Consider the following 17,726-nt stretch of genomic DNA (forward strand, 5'->3'; position numbering starts at 1 on the left):
TCTGGAGACATTCAGAACCCGCCTGGACACCAGCTTGTGCAGCCTGCTCTGGTGAGGGGGTTGGGCTAGATGATCTCCAGGTGTCCCTTCCAGCCCCCAGCATTCAGTGATTCTGTGATCCGCTGCCGGCTCTGCGGTGAGGTTCGGGACTGCAGGAGGGAGCAGGGCCCTGGGGTCTCCCCACTGCATCATCACCCCTAGTGCCAGGCACAGAGCGGCTCCGCTGAGGGCTCGCAGTGAGAAGAGGCGAGGGCAGCTTCTGCCGATGTGCAGCGAGTGTGAAAGGCGTTTGTCTCCAGCGGTGTTTTAGAAGCGGGGTGGTTAGTAGGTCACGAGAGGTTCTCCTTCCTCTCTGCTCTGCCCTGGTGAGGCCACATCTGGAATATTGTGTCCAGTTCTGGGCCCCTCAGTTTAAGAAGGATAAGGAACTGCTGGAGAGAGTCCAGCATAGAGCAACCAAGATGATGAAGGGAGTGGAGCATCTCCCTTATGAGGAAAGGCTGAAGGAGCTGGGTCTCTTTAGTTTGGAGAAGAGGAGACTGAGGGGTGACCTCATTAGTGTTTATAAATATGTAAGGAGTGAGTATCACAAGGATGGAGCCAGGCTCTTCTCGGTGACAACCGATGGTAGGACGAGGGGTAATGGGTTTAAACTGGAACACAAGAGGTTCCACCTAAATTTGAGAAGAAACTTCTTCTCAGTAAGAGTGACAGAGCACCGGAACAGGCTGGCCAGGGAGGTTGTGGAGTCTCCTTCTCTGGAGACATTCAAAACCCGCCTGGATGCCTTCCTGTGTAACATCGTCTAGGTGTTCCTGCTCCGGCAGGGGGATTGGACTAGATGATCTTTCGCGGTCCCTTCCAATCCCTAACATTCTGTGATTCTGTGTGATTCTGTGGTGTGATGCCTCAGGAAGGTAAAGCACTAATACTTTCTTGTCAACCAGGGGACCTTTTATTAGTAGGAACTTGGAAAGTACTCAGTGTGCCCTACCCACGCCTCAAAAGCTGCTCATTCCTCAAATTCTCCCATATGGCACTGACAGAAATTTTTGCCTTTAAAATAGCTGCATTTGAGATTGATCTGATTACGACTACACAATAATGCTCGTTTCTTTTTTTTTTTTTACCCACTTTGGAAAGGGCACAAACTAACCTATTTTGGAATAATGCAGATCACAACAAATGTGAATTATTAGACCATTTTGAAGAGCACTATAGCAATTTGTGTATGTTATTACACATAACCTGCATGTGTGTTGAAAATGCTCTTTTGTTTTTTCTTTTAAAAAACACTTTTGCTCAGTTACTGTTTGTGATGTAGGGACCCAAAGAGGACCAAGAGTCAGAGTCGGAACTAACTGTGACTCAGCTGAAGGCACTGCGAAAGCAGCAGCAAGCAAAATTAGAAAAGACAATGTTGGGAGAGGACTCTGATGAGGAAGACGAGAAAGAGGAGAGACATGAGAGGAGTCAGAACACTGATATGAGCTGCTCGTGGGGAATGGGTAAGTGATGATGTAGAAATCAGCTGATACACTTTGGAAGGTCTTTTAAGCCAGTTTTCAGCGAGTACTAGGATTGAACTTCCAGCTTGGATGCCTAGTGTAATTATTGAGCTTTTCAGTACAAAAGTAGTTGGTTTTGTGAATGGAAATGTATAAGCACAGAAACCCTTGAAAGTGCTGAAACGGCAGTGACGTTCATCTGCAACACTAACCTATGATGGCATAACTAATAGGAAAAAAGAAGCAGGGTTTATTTGTTTGGATGCAGAAATAATGTTAAGTTCAGGGACGTAATTTTAGGATGATGTAGCTGCCAATTCTTTTAAACTAAAGAAAGTTGTAATATACTGGTGTTCTCTTTCTAATGTTTCATTGGGTGGTGGTTTTTTGCACTTTGTCTTCTAGGGGAGGATGCTGAGGAGGATGACGTTGAAGAAAACCCTATTGCTATTGATTTTCAGAATGTTCAAGATGCCTTCTACATGAAAGATCCTCGGAAGGCCTTACAAGGCTTTTTTGACAGAGAAGGTATATTTTTTTCTTTTTTTTAATTGCAAGTTTTTTCTTATTTAGCAAAGTGTGATATCTGTGCTCATGTTTTTCTTTGGGAATTAAGATGTGGGAGCTAAACTTTTCTATTACTGTGTAGGTAAGGGTTTCTGTTTGGTCACTTCGTGGGGGACTGGTGGTTGTAGGTTTTTTTATTTTATTAAAACTTAGCTCACCATTGTAAGTCTGAAACTTAGTTACCAATTCCTAAACTAAGTGTTGCAGAGAGTACCTTGTATCCCTCTGGAGTTACACTCCAGCCGTGCTTTGAAGCCATGCTCAAAAATCCAAACCCATCAAATTCCACACTATTGTATTTGGAGATTACTATGATTGTGAGATAGAGTTGGAAAGCAGGGAAAGGCAAAAGGCAGTAATGAATTGCTCTAAGCAAAACTTACAAATGACACACTTACTTGCTAAAGCAAAAAATTATTCTTCAAGTTAAACAAAATCTGTGAATCCAGACTGCAAACTGTCATTACTTCAGTGTCATTTGCTTTAATACATAGAGAGACAATATTGTTTTTTCTTTGAACTACATGTTCCTGAACAGGTCACTTAGAGACTTGTTTATTTATTTGTTCATAATCTGAAAAAAGCCCTGATTGTGAAAAACAGCCAAATGAGAATAATACTAACTGAAGATCCCATGTTTTTAATAACAACCGAAAAAAAGGTAGCAGATTCAGCCTTTTGATTCAGCCTCTTTTTTTAACTGTGACATTCTTCTCTGCTATAAAGATTATTCCTGCTTATTTCAATTTTGGTTACTACATCAATTTCCTTTTCCTCTTTAGGAGAAGAGTTAGAATATGAATATGATGACCGTGGGCACAATAGCTGGCTGTGCAGGATCAAGTATGTATATCTCCGTTCACTTTTGCACTTAAAAGCCAACTTCAACAAATTCACAAAAAAAAGCTGAAGGAATTACTTGTCTTGTCACACTTGGCAAATAGGCCAGCTAGAGTTAGACCTAAGCCCTGATACTGAGACAAAAGTTCAAGGATTAATGCCTAGTTCAGTGTCTGCTCTCCTTTCTGGTCTGGCAGTGTTAGGTTTTCCTTAGAGATGAAAATTGGAAAAGCAAGAATTTAAGTTCTTTCAGTTCTTGTTTTGAGAAGTATGGGAGGTTGAAACACGAGAGAACGCTAGGAAACAGTATCTTTCAGTCTGTAATGGGAGAGGGGGGAAAAAATCATTCATTCTACTGGGAACCCAGTTTCCATTCTTTTATGGTATAAGGTGGGTTTCAATGGGTTCGTACACGTTAACCTCTTGTGGAAACTAAGTCAAGGGGATAGGTCTCAAATGGACAGGTACAATATTGCAGTGATTGTACTGCTTAGGAAACATTTGCTTCAGCATGGAAAATACTTGTTACTGGTGTTGTATGGATGCAAGATACTGGTGCTTAAAATGATTCGAAGGTTGATATTCAACGTTTTAACTTCTTGTATTCCCAATGGAATTATTATCTGGACTAATGAAATAAAATTTTACCTGCATGCTTTAGGAAATCGATGCTTCTGTTTTGGTTGGTACCGTATGAAACGAAAAGTGAAAATACTTAATGTGCAAAAGAAGACTCGAGTGAAATGATAAATAAAATATCTAAGTAGCATCTGTGAAAAGATGTTCCTATCTGAGCTGTTCTCTGACCCTTCAAACTGAGCAGGTTGCCTGTGGATGATGCATCAGGGAAGCAGCTGGTGGCAGAGGTTCTCCATTCAGGGAAGAAGAAGGAAGCGATGGTCCAGTGTGCGCTGGAAGCTTGCAGGCTACTCGATGCTCGAGGAGTGCTGAGGCAAGAAGCAGGTGAATAACCAAGTCAAATGCTGTGAACGTTTTAAAAGCCCTAAATCTGGGAGTTGTGGTTGCCATCTCTTAACTGGTTTTACTGCTCAGTGGTACGCAAATAATTTTTTTCTCGCCTTCTTCCTTACCCTTCCCAGTGTCCCGAAAAAGGAAATCAAAGAACTGGGAAGACGAGGATTTTTATGACAGTGATGATGACACCTTCCTTGATCGTACTGGTGCTGTAGAAAAGAAACGACTGAACCGAATGAGAAAAGCTGGTAAAATAGAAGAAAAACCAGAGACTTATGACTCCCTGGTAAGAAGAATTATTATGACATGTCAGGCTTTTTCTCTCATGCGTATTATTACTAAGAAGGAAAATAAAAAATATTTCCGGATGTTTCACTGTTAGCTTGAACTTTGATGTTATTTCAGATGTTTAGCTCTCAACTGGCCAAGTTAGAATAAAATAGTGGATTTTTGATTTGCAGACAATATCTATAAATAGCTGAAAATTTTGCTTACTTTATGCTCCTGGAAATGTACTACCTTGCTTTTCTCTGTGTAGTAGGGATAGGGAGGGTTGGGCGATCACAGTGGTGGCAAAACATTTTCGCAGAAGCATTATGCATTTTTTTTTTATGTTTCAGAAAAATTATTTGAACAGTGTGTGAAAGGACTGATAAGATTTTTTAGGAGCAATCTAGACTGACTTTTTTTCAGACCAGAAAATCCTGGTCAAAGATCAGGAGTAAATAAATAGAGGTAATTTGATAGGATACTTGAATAACTCCTAAAAGGGGATTTAAAGCAGGTAAAAAGCTCTTCTAAGCATGTTGCTCTTTCATAGGTCACCAAGCTAAACGAAGCTGAAAAGGAGCTTTCTGAGATAACAGAGAAGCTGAAGGCTTCGGGGAAAGGTGAGGCATGAAATTTGTTTGATCTCAAGGCTTTCCATAAAGAAAAATAAGGAGATGAAAATGTATCTTACAGATTTCTGTCTTAAGTGCGTTTTTTGGGGTTTTTTAGCCTGTGCTTTTCATAAAGCAGTGGGAAGACTTGCATGTCACTGAGTTCGCTGTACAGGATACTTATCCTCTTCATCCAATAGTTTATGTACTCTGTGTGTATAATCACTTGCTAACAAATTCAGCTTTCTCCAAAGCAAGCAACATCTAAGTTAAGGTAAGGAGGTGAATGTACAAGTTCCTGGAGCTGAAGAGGATGAGCATTATTACTGTTTATCTGCCCTTATTAGTGAAATGGACCCAATTTAAGGAAAACTTTTTTTCAACTCCTGACAAAACCATTTATAAAAAGGAAGAGCAAACAACTAACAGAAAATAGTATCTTTTATTTCACTTCTCTCTTTGTAAGTGCACCTTAAAACTGAAAGGTGGGAAAAGAGAAATATGGAGTTGAAGCAGTTGATGCTTAGCCCGTATGTTCAGTGAAGTTGCCAGCTCATGAGGGTGCTGTTGGTCTCGTAGGATTATGCCTTTGTGTAGGAGGGCAGAGCCTTTCCAAAGTGGTGATTGTATCTGGTGGTGAGTTAGATTTAAAAGCGTGCTACACAAATAGCTGCATTTTGCTTTCTGCTGCTGGTGATATCTTGTGGAATAAAAGGCAGGCACGAAGGAAATTAGTTTAGGCTGGTTCTTCATACAAAAACCTTTTCAGCAGAGTTGGCATTAATAAAGCTTGGGATGTCAAGTTTGAAGAGTTTCTCTCCGAGAAGCCTTGCAGCAATCTTGAGAGCTGGGCTGTCTCTTATGCGTTACATGGGTATGTTTCTTTCTAGTAAATCAGTGCCACACCAAAACTCATTTGTGTCAACGTTTTTGTTGGTGATTGATTATACCAGATCACTGTTCAGAAAACAGCACTGTTCCACCGACCATTCCTAACTGGTGGGTCAGTTCAGTGTGTTTGAAGGAATTGTTTTCGGCCTGACTGTTCCAGCAAGTCGTTAGCGATTGACTAGCAAGAGAAGTTAGTGCTTTGTATTGTCAAGATGTGCTAGTTCCAGGCTTTCATATGTTATGATGCCTTTTCTTCTGCTGATACTGTTTCTTAACAGTTTAATGATATTGTAGTGGAGGCTGGGAAGAAGAAGAATCAGTTCATTTATAGGCTTCTACCAACACTATATAATTTTGAGACGTTATCATGGTTTGGTAAATTGTAACTGGTTATGCAGCTAATTAAGAGCCTTGGAAAACTGCAGTCTTGGCACTTATTGCAATACAGAGTAATTCAGTATTGGATGAGAATTTCCTAGAACTAGGCCAGAATGAAACATAGCAAATACTGCATCATTGGTTACTCTGTGTGTGCGTGTATTTAGGTCCTTGTTTCTTTGGATGCTTCAGGTTAATCACAGCTATTGAGTACAAGTGTAAGCCAGGAGGATGTGTATCGATCACGGGTGAATCTTAACCACTGCCATGAGCTGTCTGCTGCATTACATACAGTTCTGAAGCCTTAATGTACTATTACTTGCTCTAAATGATTATTTGTAGCCTCAAGGCAAGAGTGTAGAGAGACCAATGAGTGAAGGACAGGCTAAATTGCAACATTTCTTACCAAGCGCTTAGAGAAATTAAGTGGGTGTCCAAAAGATTGCAGCAGAAGTTCACAAATTTTTCTTGGGAGTTTTTCAGAACTAATTACTGATGGACTGACTTGGTATCTCTGGTTCACTGATGCAGCTGAATGAAAATCAAATACATCGAGCTCTTCGGTCTCCTCTTTGGTTGCCTGTTCAGAAGAAAGTTATCAATAAGGTGATGGTGCAGTAAATAGCACCCTAGCTTTTTTCACTGGTATATAAAGTATAATAGCCATGATTGATTCGCCTCCTAGCAATGTCAAATTTTAGTTCAATAGTGTAGAAAACTATTGTGACAGATACCGAATGCTAACAGTAAACCTCTAAGCTGAATTACCTGATCTTATGCACCGTTGGTGGAATCAAGCAGAGAATCATCTTTGCAAGAAGAGGTGATCTGGTTCACTCAGTTATCACTCCTTGACTGAAACACTTACATTGTTCTGCAGCTAAAGCAGCAAGTTGTGCAACTATACCTTTAATTGCTCTGAATTATCTGACTCGGCACTAAACTGGATCTTTGAAATCTGGTGTTGAATTTAAACAATCATTCTGCTCAGCTTCTGTCTGCAAGGAGCTTCAGGCTGTTTGTTAACAATACCCTTTAATTTATGTTTTTTGTCTTGGTTCCTATAAATAGTTATGAAAAAAAATAAGAGTATTTCTACTAGAATTTCTTTTCTGACATGTTTTGTCATCATTTGTATTTGTGTGGAGGTGGATGCTATAACTGTTTCTTATCTTCTGAAGCCTCTTAATTCTGTATATCTTTCAAGAATTGCCATTGTGGCTTTCATCTATTTGCAAATTGTAAACCATGTTTTGTTCTAGATCAGAAATATCGTTTTCAATTGATTCCATTTGTAAAAACGAGGATTAGAATTTTCTCTAAATATTTAAGTAATGTAAAACTGCTTGAGTATGTATTCTTAACAATAACTTTTGCTATTTTATTTGTACACATTTAAAATTTCAAGTGCTACTTCATTAGCTTAAGCTGAACTGAAAATAACTCAGATAATTATGCTTGTGCATATACACTTAAATGCTTATAACGCAGCAAATAAATATCGGATTTGCCACTTTTCATTTAATATTAAAAGGCAGAAGACTGCCTGTCAAAAGGCTTGTTAAAAGTCTAGCAACAACATTTTTCTTTGTTTGCCCCCAAGTTATTTTTGAACACGATATAAAAACTTTTGAAGGATTGTTCAGATGCAAGAAAGGAGTTTTCCTGGGGTTTCTTGTTTGGTTATTTGAAATGCATGTCTTAAAATTCTCTATTTGTTTTTCTTGGTAGTTAGAGCTTAGGTTTTTTTCCTCCTGAGTTTTATTTTAATTAGTCAAATATGAGTAGAATTATTAATATTTGAAATCGGGCAGAGTAGAAAGGCACGTGTTACTCTTTTTCGAGTACAGACCAGTGTGTTTTCTTAGCAAATCTAGTCAAATTTAAATGATATTATTCTTGTATGTGTTCCATCACCCAGGGGTAGGAGGCAGCATTGTATGTCGATTCATTTCAAGCTTATTACTACATAAAACTTTCAGGAAAGCCAAAACAGAATTCCCCGTGCAGTGGCGTGGGATTCTTTGTAGCTGTGTATGGTTTAGTCTAATGACTACAAAAAGAACCTGTAAGCCACCTTTTTAGGGACAGCAGATCTTGAAGTGAGACGAACAACCCAGACTAGAGACACTTACTCATAAAGAAACATTTAGTTTTAAGAGAGGCTTTGTTACGTAAGGTTACTGTCAGGATTAAAGTTCACTTCATCTGTTGTTAGGAAGAATGCTTTCATCTTTCCAGGGCTAATAACCTCCATTATTTCATCATTCAACAGAAACTTGCAGAGAGTTGTTCCTATATACCTTATTTTCCAAAGCTAGGACTTGATGAGTACAGCTCTCATCTCCCCACCCATAACAATATGTGTCTTCCCTTTATCTTGCCTAGTCCAGTCCCAGCCAGCAGCTCAAGATTCCTTGGATGAATTCATGACCGAAATAAAATCAGGATGCAGCTTAGACGGTGTGGCACGGAAGAAGCTTCACCTGCGGTCATTTGAACTGAAGAAAGAGCAACAGAGATTGAAAGGGTTAATAAAGCTTGTCAAGCCTGCAGAACTGCCTGAGCTGAAGCCCCAGTAAGTCTCAGCTAAAGCGTATTTACAGTTACCTTTTGTTGTTATTGTGGGCAGTTGTGCAGGCACAGTCAGGAGACAGCTTTCCAAACACAAAAGCAGGAAGGCGCTTCCAGCCCACCAGGCTCATCACTCCATCGCAGTCTGTGGTTGCGGCAGATGCACCGCAACCCTGGAGAAAGACAAGCTCACACTGGGAGGGTGAGAGGGGGAAGGGATCGGAAGCACGGTGTCAGCATTTTTTAATTTTCCCAACCTGCATCCGAAGGGCACTGAAGAATTTTTACAGGTATTGTGTACAACATGAAAACCACTTTCACTCCATGAAATGCACCTGGAAGTCACGCTACTGCAATTCAAGGGGGCGTGTGCTGGGTTCATTGTTCAGTAGTGGCAGGTTGACTAGAAGTTTAATTACTTAAACTGAGGTTCAGCCTCTGAGTATGTGTTTATATATATATATGTATATATGTAACTATGTGTGTGCAATTGAATTTGAGGGAGTCTGAGTAACCTGATCTAGTTCAAGATGTCCCTGCTCACTGCAGGGGTGTGGGACTAGATGACCTTTAAAGGTCCCTTCCAGCCCAACACATTCTATGATTCTATGATATAGATTTTTTCTTTTCCTTGTTTACTTAATTTTGTACTTCCTATTATGGCAAGTGCCTGAATCCTAGAACATGTAGGTGGAATAGAGGAGTCGTGTTCTGCAGCTTCCTCCTTGGATGCTGCAAGTGAGAGAGAAATAAAAGGATTTTTATCTATCCACTTCTAATTTGCAGATTTTTTTTTTGTATTTGTGAATGTAAGACTTGTTTGATACTTTGTACATTGTTTTCCTTTGTATCTAATTTTTATTAGGAGTGGGAGTTACAGTCTGGAAGCAGAGAACAAGCCTAAAAAGATTACACTGCCTCTCTTTGGTGCAATGAAAGGAGGGAGCAAATTCAAGCTGAAAACTGGAAGCCTAGGGGTAAGTTGGACTTTTAACTGCTACAAGTCAGAGGCTCTTTCTCAGACACCCTCTCAGGCTCTGGAGACTGTAGGTGGCAACCGTGTCTTCTCGCGTACATGGAAAGAGCACATAGGCACCAAGCCCTGGATGAATTTTTTTTTTTCATCTTCCATTTCTACTAAGAACTTTTCCGTAAAACTTAACCATTCTTCATCCTGAGAGCATTTCCTTACCAGCTGTCTCCGTGACCTGTGTTTTCTCCTATAATGAATATCTATGATCTCTAGCTCTTTTTTTCTTAGCACTGATGCACAAGTCTTTATCCCACAGAAGTTGCCTGTTAAGCGTCCAGACATCCCTGAAAGGTTGTTAAAAATGAAAGATGATGAACCAGAGGAGGAGGAAGAAGAGGAAGAAATGGAGGAGGAGCAAGAAGTAGATGCAATAAAGAGCAAAGCATCAAACCTGGAAACGAAAATGACAACAGAGGAAGAAACAGGAGAAGAAACTAATGCTCCCAATGGTTCTCCCTGCAATAACAAGAATCTAGAATCCCTGCAGGATGGTAAACCATTTGGTTTGATTTTTCCAGTTGTGAAGCTGAGTGTCTTAACTGCTGAATTTTTCAGAGCTGTGGGAATCTGCTAAATTTTGAGTCACAGTTCTCCAGCAGACTTCTTTTCCATAGATTTTTTCCCATGAGCCCAGAGCCTGTGTGCCAGTAACCGAGTTTTACGTGGTTCCTGTTGAAACTCTGCTCAGCAGGCAGTTACTCATGCTTTTGGTGAAATAGAAGAAATCTGGACTCAAGAGAGGTCCTATTTTGATAAGCCCTGCTTTCATTAGATTGTCTGTGAAAACAACTACAATGTGTTCTTGGCAGGGCGAGTGACTTGATAAGGAAAGATAGTCTATGTAAAGCTTCAGATCCATTTGAAAGGAGGAAAAAATAATTTTTAAAGTGGTAATGGAGAGGTATCTTCCTTTCATCTGTATGGTTTATCTTCAGTCCCTCCTTTCATCTATCAGTTTGATACATTTGAAAACTCATTAGTGATGTTTCTCAGGAAATGATGCATTTGATGACAGAAACGTAATTCTAACTCATTGTCTTAATGCGGGACAGGTTGCTCTGGAAATGTCTGTTTTAACTAATCACAAGTTTTTCTTTAATATTGTATTATGATGGGCTTGGTGGATGAAATAATTTGGAGGACTTCTGACAGAAGAGTTCTTCCTGAGACAAATGCAACAAAGAGTTTCGTTTTTTTTTACTTTGTCTCAGGAAGTCTCACTCTGCCCATCAGAGTTACTCAGAGTGCTCACCTGGCTCTCCTTTTTTTTTAACAGGGGCTCATTTTCTGCCTGAGCCAAAGATACTACGGAATAAATCTCAGATAGGGCCCTCACAAGAGAAATCTCAAGGTGAGCACTACAGTTTAGACTGATTATATAGTAGCACGTGGATTTAGGAACTGTCTAAGGGACCAATTATCTTCTGTCAGTAGAAGGAAACTAAGCCTGATCTAGAGCTTAAAAAATCTAGAATTATCATGAATGATTGTGTTTTGCTTCAAAAGTGGTAAGTGTATGATGAAGACAGGTCACTTCAACCATGTTTCGATTCTTAGAGTCATAGAATCATTAAGGTTGGAAAAGACCTCTAAGATCATAAAGTCCAAACATCAATCCAACATTACTATGACCTTTAAACCCTGTCCTGAAGTGCCACATCTACATGTGTTTTGAACACCTCCAGGGATGGCAACTCCACCACTTCTTCTTGCTTTTCATAGTCATTAACTGTTTTGTGATCCTTGTATTTTTAAAAAATAGCATGAGAAGAGTAGTAAAATTATTTTAATTTAGGAGCATAAACATAATATTTTTTTCCCCTTATTCTCTTGCAGTAGCTTTTAAGACTACAGGACAGAACTTTCTTTCATAAAGTGACAAATACTTCATAACGTGTTGCCTGATCTAGTCGAGAGGTGGCGTCCCTGGCGGCAGGGAGGCTGGATTAAAGTGATCTCTAAGGTCCCTTCCAGCTTAGGCCATTCTATGATTCTATTATAATATTAGCTAATAATCTGTTAACAACACAATAATCGCTTTATATGTACACTCCAAAAACATTAGATCCTCAAAATTAAGATTTTCGGTGTACTGAACGTGGAGGAGATCTGTATGAATTTTCTGGATTTTTTCATAATTCAGGATCTTAAGAAAGTTGTCCCATCCTCCTCATCTCATCCATAGACTTGAGCCACAACTCTCAATATTTCACAGATTAAGTGGGAGAAGAACAAGGCATATAGTTCTTTTGTATTCCTCTCATTTATGTTATGTGTAAAGTTATTTTTTAAAAATAAAAGCATGTTCCTCCTGCACATTTCTTACTGTTTCCTTCTAAATCAATCTGCAGTGATTATAGATAGAGTATACGTCTTAGAAAATGAACATCTGCCTCTAACTAAAGTATTTTACAGAATCCCAGTTAGAGGACCTTATTAAGTGAATTCAGGGAAGGTGACTGACAGTTTAAGCACAAGTTACTAAATCTGCGAAAATCAGAATGATGTCTTAAGTATGAATTTTGTTGCAGTGAGCTGACTTGGATTTCCTTGGATGTATCCATTTATTATGTGATCTCCCTCTATTTTTTCTAATAGGATTGGTCATTTGAGATGTATCATAAAACAAATGTTCTTTCTTCCCAGCATCTGAGGCGGCTTGTAAGGAACCTGAAGAGACATCTGAGAAAGCTAAGAAAATCAATAGCTCAAGCAAGGTCAGTTGTGACACCGTGAATCCTGTAGCTTAAGAGCTTCAGGAAATAATTTAGTAGACTCATTTTTTAAGTGAAAAAGTAACAGCTTGATTGAGTATGACTTGGTGATAGTAATGCTTTTCTGCTGACTAAGACCCAAATGTAGAAGCCCTGCTATTGGGCAGAGATCTTGGAGTCTCCAGGGAAAAGGTAAAGCACAAAATTCCAATCACGATAAAGGTTCTCAATTCAATCACAAATTTATTTTTTTTACCTTTTCAGTTTGCAGTTAGTCTCTGCTAAATGCCTCCTCTTCTCCTGTGTCTCAAGTGCTGTAGAACACAAGTGCTCTCTGCTCGGCAAAACTTTCCTGGGAGAGTAGCTTGGGAAGCACATGTTGGCTGACCCAGAACGTGCTGTCCTAAAGTTGTAGCCTGTCTGTATTGCCGTTATCAAACCATCCTTCTCTGCAAGATGTGGAAAGAGATGAGCAAGACATTATTGTCCTTTGCAACCAAATTATTACTAAATTTGAGCGGATGTGCCACATAATGTTCCTCCTGTGCGTACAGTTTGCATTAAAATGTAAAATATACAAGGCTTGCGCCTTTTGGGGTGCAGAAAGTTGTTGCCTTCCTGGAGCTGGGAAGGAACTTCTCTGACAGTGTACACTTAGCCTAATGATTATTGTGAAGTTTTTCCCTTAAGGGTGCATCCCACCCTTCTGCTGACTGCCATCAAAGAAAATTAGTTGGTGGGCTGTGAGTCCTGAACATCATCATGACCATTCCTTTGTGGTGGCCATCTAATTTTAGCCCCGCACCACTTACTTGAAATTAACTCCCTACTGCCTTGTTAGTCTTGGCAAAGGACCCAAGGATTGGGCAGCCACAGCCTTTAGAACTGTCCTTTGTCACTGGTCTATAAAGCACATTGATAAAGCAAGCAAGGGTGGATTTTTTCTGTCAAAGCTCAAGTTATCCCGTTGCTATGAATGTGGGAGAACAAGGCAGCTTCTCATGCTGAGGCAGTCAAGTCAGCAGCTCCATCAGCACAGAGTTCACTCTAACACTGCGCATTCTCCAAATGCCAGATGGCTTAGCTGTATTCTCTCTCCCATCACAAATCACTTTTTCCACATGCTCTCAGCCTTTTGGCTCAGGTCTTGCATGGAAAATATCAACCAGAAGTCAGCTCTCTTTTTTTTTTCTTTTTAATATTTGAGGAATAACTCTGAATCACATAAAACTGGAAAAAACATTTTTAAAGTGACTGTTCACAAGCCATATTTAAAAACTCTTCAACAACTCTGCAGTCTAATGTTTTGGAAAACATTAATCTACCAAAAGAACTGGTTTAGATGTTGATGTGGGGGGGGAAGTTTTTGAGGGAATGAAAAATTGCTTCAACTGCATAAATAAAGACTGTTGTGATATAACAGAGTAATGCAAATCAGTGCTGAGTAACTTGGCTACATTTTGAGCACACAAGACTCGCACTCCACACTTCTATGAATTTTTTTGATAGTTATCTGCAGTTGTTGAAACAATGATGCTGATGTGCCAAAAATTAAAAATCTAGAGACAAAAAACCACTGCTGTGTCAACATTTGAATTGCAAGTTGACCCATTTCATTGATGCCTGGAAAAAAGCAGTGCTTTTTTTCTCTTGAAAAATTAAGTTATTCTTATATAACAGCTGACCTTTTATAGACTGCAGTTTGAAAGTCACCTTAAACCAAAAGTTTTCAGTGGGATTGCACGTTGAGCTTGGTAAAGAGTCTTTTGAAAATCCTGCTCTAAAGCTTTTGCCTGCACAAAGAAATCTGTGTCAGATGACACTACCAGGCATTAAGATGACAGGACTAAACTTCCCAGAGGCTGACAGCTGGCAATGGTTCTGTTTGGAAAGAAAGACCTCCAGAGGTGACATCTAACCAGCATTTCTATTATTCTATGACTCTGCTAGGAATAAACTGGATCCTTTTGAGGATTTGATAGTTCTTCTTTCCTCAGTATTGTTTTCATCCCTGACTCTTGTGGAAATAACCTTCACCTTCCAGTATTTGTCTCTGAATTCATAAGACATTTAGTGGCAGTGATGCATTGCTGGCGGGGTGCAGCACCTTAAAAATCTTTTTTTCCTTCTGCAGGTCCAACAACCTTTTTTTTCCTCAGAGTACCCAGATGACGACCCAGATTACTGCGTATGGATTCCTCCTGCAGGTATCAACCACTTCCTTACTGGTTTTAGTCTTATAACTCAAGAATCTACCTAATAAGCAGTCATCGTGTCCTTGTAATTTCTTGAGAAAAATAGTTCAGGAATATTTTACCCAGAACCTGATGTTTTCTGGGATGTTATGACCTGTATTTGTTGTATGACCATGCAAGTCTTGCAGTGAAATACACAGACCATGTCTGTAGTAGCTTCACCTCAACAGACAGATACACCTGAAGTTTGCTTTTCAGTTTTCTAACACCCAGAAGCGCTAGCTCCATTCGCACATAGCGATGTAAAGACAAGCTCAGACCTTCTCTAGGGATGAATGCTCCAGCAATCGTAGTGTTCTCAGTTTTCACAGAAGTCTGTGAAATATGAAAATCTTCATGGCAGATGTTTGCAAAAAGTCACTGGAACACAAACTTTGGGTCATGTGTTTTGCAGAGGTAGTGCTTCGGTGAAGGCACTGAATAATCAATGCACGCATCTAATATATGTTAAAATTGAACAAATGTTTTACTTGAGTTTCAGAGTGCTTTTACCTTAGTGAGGCTATTCTTAAACAGTGTAATGAATTTTCAGTTTCTCTACAATGGAAAACTCATTTTCATGCTTAGAGGTTTTCATAGTAAGTTCAAAGTTTGGCTTTGATTTGGTAGTTTCATTATTAGCGATAGGATGAGAGGAAATTGGCTCAAGTTGCACCAGGGGAGGTTTAGATCAGATATTAGGAAAAATTTCTTTACTGCAGTAGCGGCAAAGCATTGGAACAGGCTGCCCAGGGAAGTGATGCAGTCACCATCCCTCCAGGAGTTAAAAAAAACATGTAGACGTGGCAGTTCAGGACATGGTTTAGTGGTCATGGTGGTGTTGGGTTGACCGATGGATTTGATGATCTTAGAGGTCTTTTCCAACCTGAATGATTCTATGATCATAATTTTTATGAGGCTGTTGCAGGCTTATAATTATAGATAGGCTCCAAAGGGAGTAAGAAAAATGAGAATAAATTTCACTGAAGAAAACTATAATCTGGTGAATCATTATTCAGTGAAAAGACTGCACTTCTCTGGCATAGAAGCCACTGGAACAAAATACCCAATTCAGTAACTCAGAGGTCTGATGTGGGATAGCCAAGCGAGCTGTGTCCCTAAGAGGGAGCTCCTTTTTCTGTCTCTGCCTGCTAATAATCAGACTTACCTTCTAAGCTGCCGTAATGAGGACACCAGGAGAAAGAAAAAAAACAAAACAAAACAAACCAGAAATATAAGATGTAATTGTGTCACTATTAGTAAGGTTAAGAGGACTTTTAAATATAAATTAAAAGACAATTTGAATTGTAATATCCAGTCTGATCTTTTTATTCTCTTTTGCTTATCTGACTAGTGTATCCAAGTATGAAATGGTCTCCAGGCAGCACATTTATCTGAGATAAGGGAGGAAAAAAGTAATGCAACTCTTCCTTTTTGTCCATTAGGTCAAAGTGGTGATGGCAAGACTCATCTCAATGAAAAATATGGCTACTAAACTTCCCAGAGTACATCTGAGGTTTGAAGGACTGCTCCGTTTTGGATTCTTTCATCACACATTAAGTCAGGGACAGAAGAGTTGGTTTTTCAGATGCTGTTCCAAATTCAAGGGCATCAGCAGCCACTCCGGCTATTAGCTCTCCCTATGTGTTCTGTTTGTCTTCCAGATATCTTTTTAAAAAGCCCTCACATTCTTCTGCCTCTTCTTCCACTTTTAGCCTTGTTCTTCTTATTTGACTTAAAACTGTAGGCTCATTTTTCTTTTTGTAAATAAAAGGATACAAAAAGTATTTTAAAAAGTGCATCTCTGTATACTTACAAGCTTGATAAAGTGTTTTCCTGTTGGTTTTCTGCAATTAAAATGAGAAACAGTACTGGTTTGCTTCCACGGCTGTTTTCCTCCAAACTGCAAGTAGTGGTAGGATTTGGGACCTGAAGACCCCAACACGGTAACATGGTCAGCACTCATCAGCTCACCTGAATAGTCACCAGCTTGGAGGGATCCGGTCCACTGGTTGATTCACAATTGTCCTAGAGCCTGTGTTGTGGTAAAGGCGAGGGTCGTACAGGGCATCTGAGGGTCCATAAAGCTCTCAGCACAAGCTTAAAGCGGCGAGAGTCCACTGGTTGATTCACAATTGTCCTAAAGCCTGTGTTGTGGTAAAGGCGAGGGTCACGCAGGGCATCTGAGGGTCCGTAAAGCTCTCAGCACAAGCTTAAAGCGGCGAGGAAAGCTGTAGAAATGCTAGTGTTGCGTTCTGGGGTCATGCATCCTTTGGCGTGCTTCCCCCCTCCAGATAACTACGACTCCTCTGGTTCTTGCAATGGTAGTGTTGGAGCAATGGAGCTCACTGCATTTTTACTCCATGGAGGATGTAAAACAGTTTGGCAGCTTGGCATTCTGCAGAGTTTCACATAATACACTCAAGCTGCAAAACAGCATCTTCTTTGTGCCTGTAATCTTCAACATATTTAGCTTTATTTTGTCAGCATCTGTGCACCAGGCTGGGCAGCCTAGGGCTTCCTGCTTCTGGCACAGGCATATCTTTACGTAATCCAAGGCAAGGCTGTTGCCCCTCCATTCCAAATGCCAGACCTCATAGGTTTCATGGAGTCTTTAGCCCTTCTCTCCAAGAACTTTGTGCAGTTCCAGGGTGCACCGAGTGTCTGCAAGGGACTTCTATCCATTGCTGTTGGTGCAGAGGGTCTGGCAGGTTTCTGCCAAAGTGCAGCACAAGGGAAGCAATAGTTTGCCATTTTTGCTCATGAGAAGCACAGGGAAAAAGAGCCCACAAGGTGGGTACACCATCCCAAACTAGGCAGTCAGTGTGTTGAAGTTCCTCAAAAAAAAAGAAAAAAAAAGACAAAAAAGACTTCTGGGTTCCCAAGAGGGTGTTGTTTAGGTTTGCTGATGAAAGGATAGAGGCTAGCAAAACCATAGTGATGCCTTTTCATTGGGGGCTGCTTTGTAGTACAGACAAATGGTATTTATCCTGCTGCCAAAAATATGTCTCTGGGGATCTGGGACTGGGCAGTCTTGTCCCGGCTGAGATCATGAGTTTCCCATCTGTTTCTTTTTATAGTGGCTCACTTCTGCTCCCATACAGATCTGAAGGTAAAACCTGCTTTCTTTA

General features: G+C 40.0%; 1 protein-coding gene across 1 annotated transcript; it reads left to right on the plus strand.

The window, feature by feature from the left end:
• Positions 1–1,306: 1,306 nt before the first annotated feature.
• SLC4A1AP (solute carrier family 4 (anion exchanger), member 1, adaptor protein) lies at positions 1,307–16,379 on the plus strand (the record flags this gene model as incomplete). Its single annotated transcript, XM_009872544.1, is given in 12 exon segments — positions 1,307–1,508; positions 1,914–2,036; positions 2,858–2,918; positions 3,739–3,878; positions 4,016–4,176; positions 4,711–4,780; positions 8,429–8,618; positions 9,483–9,591; positions 9,904–10,138; positions 12,294–12,364; positions 14,496–14,568; positions 16,041–16,379. Coding segments are annotated over 12 exon segments (1,485 nt in total), but the record flags the coding sequence as incomplete, so codon positions are not given.
• Positions 16,380–17,726: the final 1,347 nt, after the last annotated feature.

The sequence above is a fragment of the Apaloderma vittatum genome, unplaced genomic scaffold, assembly GCF_000703405.1.
Source record: "Apaloderma vittatum isolate BGI_N311 unplaced genomic scaffold, ASM70340v1 scaffold9097, whole genome shotgun sequence".
Lineage (NCBI taxonomy): Eukaryota > Metazoa > Chordata > Aves > Trogoniformes > Trogonidae > Apaloderma > Apaloderma vittatum.